This window comes from Crocodylus porosus, unplaced genomic scaffold (assembly GCF_001723895.1).
Source record: "Crocodylus porosus isolate Cpor-Errol unplaced genomic scaffold, CroPor_comp1, whole genome shotgun sequence".
Classification (NCBI taxonomy): domain Eukaryota; kingdom Metazoa; phylum Chordata; order Crocodylia; family Crocodylidae; genus Crocodylus; species Crocodylus porosus.
Genome location: NW_017728886.1, coordinates 103,561,503 through 103,564,503, shown reverse-complemented (window position 1 = coordinate 103,564,503; position 3,001 = coordinate 103,561,503). Strand labels below are relative to the sequence as shown.

At 43.2% G+C, this 3,001-nt stretch overlaps 1 protein-coding gene across 1 annotated transcript in view; it reads left to right on the top strand.

Moving 5' to 3' along the window:
- GABBR2 (gamma-aminobutyric acid type B receptor subunit 2) overlaps positions 1-3,001 on the top strand; it is a 1,005,856-nt gene that overhangs the window by 946,274 nt on the left and 56,581 nt on the right. Inside the window, exon 14 of the mRNA XM_019540184.1 lies at positions 1,812-1,922. Coding sequence (XP_019395729.1) covers positions 1,812-1,922 — 111 coding nt within the window. The remainder of the gene's footprint in view (positions 1-1,811; positions 1,923-3,001) is intronic.

The window sequence follows — 3,001 nt, the reverse complement described above, 5'->3', positions numbered from 1 at the left end:
GGGCACCAGTCAGGGTGCAGAAAGCAGAGGGGCGCTGGTTGCGTGACAAGCCTAGGGGCGCCAGTCAGGGCACTGGTTGCGTGACAAGCCCAGGGCGCCAGTTAGGGCGCAGGAAGGAAATTGACCAGACAACATCCAGTACATCAGCGAGGCTTGGGGCGTGCTACAGGGGAGGTTGGAGGCACGCATAGCCCATAAGGCTGGGGTGCACCAGGTCACTCCCTACAGAACAGGGGACAGTATAAGCATAGCACAGTGTCCAGGGCAATAAGAGGCAGCCTCCCTTCTAGAACCATATAACAACAAGACATGGCGGGCGAGTAAGAGGGTGCTGGATCGCCTATTCGACACAGCAGGGGGCACTAGAGAGAGATCACGGCCACTCCTAGGCCCCACTTCCTGACACCTGTCATGAGCTCTTGTTGCAGTTTCCATAATGCAGTGGCCAGGGATGATCAGTGGGGCAGGGAAGGGGGAGGGTGCAATGCACTCCCCTATGATTCTTGCTCTATCTAAACTTCAAAACCAGCTGCCTGGAAGTGGGCAGCAGAATTTCTATTTGGGCAGTACTGAGAGAGTAAATGGACTTCATGGGTCACTGTCATCTCCCTGATTCCTGCTGTCTCTCTCCACTTTACAGGTGTTAATGACCCTGTCTCCTTTTTAATGGTCCTGATGTTCCATTATTCAAACTATCCTTTTTTCTACAATTTTGTTATCTGTTGGCCTTTCTTAGTAGTGTCTGTCTTCTTTATTTCACAGCCCTGCCGACTGTTTTTAGATTTAGCTAAAAACCTTAACACAAGTATGGTAATATTAACTCGGGTGTAGAAATGACTAACAGTGAAGTTATTGGAGGCACTGTCAAAATGCTCAAGAAAGCTAAATTTTGTTTCACGAATCTGAATAAGAGAAGTATGATAGCTGTAATAACGAAAGGGCTAATGACGCACTAGATTTTGACTCTTTCGACTACTTGTAGCCTAATTTGTTGTAGTTTTTTTCAAACTAGATTTAAACTAGCACATTAGTGCATATTCCAATAGCTGTATTTGTTTTGGCTTTGAACTTTAAACTGAATAATATAGTGCTAGTCCCTTGCATATTAGTAAAGCATCTAGTTTGTTTTTAACTGGAGAAAAATGTGTTGTGTTGTATAGGAGGATGTGTCACACCATCTGCCCCACCCCCCATTTTCAAAATCCTAGGTCCACCCATGGTAGTGGCATTTGATAGGGCTCATAACTATGTGTCTAGAGCTTAGAACATGCTGCAGTGTGTCTCATTGCATACTCTGCCATGTGTCACTGACAAGAACACAGGGTGCATGGAAGTATGATTTTAAGTTCACACATTTTCCTGAGTGCAAATTCAAGCTACAGCCATTGCTTTGTACCAAATTAGCTGTCCTAAGCACAAAGGCCCAATTGATTTCCTTTCCCTTCAGTTACATGGAATGCCCTCCCATATATCTAAAAATACAGCAGATGAGTAGAATTGACAGTATTAAAAGAGGAGAGTCTTTGAACATACTACCAATTTCTACTTCCTATTTTGTGCTAGCAGGGAATCATTCTGGCAGAGATTCTTCCTGCTACACTTCTCTAAGTCCTACTCCTTGCTAGGTTTACTAAGCATGCAACCTGCAGGAACCACGCTTTCAAAAGTCTCTTTGAAGTTGGCTCTTTTCTTGTACTGGTACATGCATATCCACAAACAAGGGGAACAGGATGAAGTAGCTTCTGAGGCAAGTACTGTACCTGTAAAGTCTGAATTCAGAAATTTCACTCTACTTCTTTTGCCCTCTTTAGCCGGACCCTGCAGGCAGAGATATTTCCATCCGACCAATCTTGGAACACTGTGAAAACACACACATGACCATTTGGCTTGGCATTGTCTATGCCTACAAGGGACTGCTTATGGTATGTATTGCTTTTCCTTCATAGTTCAAGTGTTTGGTTGCTAAAAATACACTGACTTATGTTTGTGTTATGTTTGAATGGCAGTAAGTCACTGGAATAAGTCTTTTTTCACTGGAATAATTGGACCTATTTTAAAGTTAATTACCAGTAAATGCTAATACATAGATGTGAAACAATGTTCAGTGAGTTAGGACTCCATTAAATATAATAGTTAGCATTTAATTCAATGAGTGCAATGGAAACCAAAGAATTCAGCTACCAGTGAATGGGATTGTGAGTGCTAAATTCTTGTTAAAAAAAAAACCAGCCTAATATAATGTAAGCCACAACCCTACCTTTAGTATTTGTTCTTGGCTAAAGGAACCCAACCTTCCTTATGGATTATACAGGGACTTTGGTGTCCACCCAGGGCTATTCCACCATGAGGGCCAGGTGTTTAAACCCTAGATTGTGCAAGACTGAGCATCACAGTGCCTAAATTACTTGGGGGAGTCAGACTGTAGGCACTTATGAAAATTCAATCTGTTGGTGGGGGGGTTCTTTCTGAATGCTATGAATCTGTATGAATAGCACCTTCCATGTTAAAGCAAATTTGACCAGGACCTAACTACACTGGATAACTAATTACTGCTATAAAATAAGTGGAAGAATTGAAGGGGCACCAGCTGTGTTTTTTTTTTTTTGGGTTGATAAATATGCAACACATTATATACACACTAGGGGTGTGCGAAGCAAGCCCTACTTGATTCAGATTTGGATTCAGCCCAAATCAGGGACAGTGATTCAATTAATTGATTTGGATCACTGTCCCTGATTCAATTCAGCCGAATCCAAATCTGATGATTCAATGCTGATCCAGAGAGTCAGCAATTGAGACATAGACACAGCTTTAAAAGTCTTTTCTATATACCTCGAGGTACCAGTGAGGCTTGTGAATATTGTGATGCTGGGGCACATGAAGCATCCCACAGGAGTGCAGGGGGACCCTCCACAGGCCCAGCAGCAAACCAAGAAGTGGAGCAGAAGTAATTCTGATCCATTTTCTGGATCTGCTGGGGAGCCTGCAGCCCTCCCCCCTC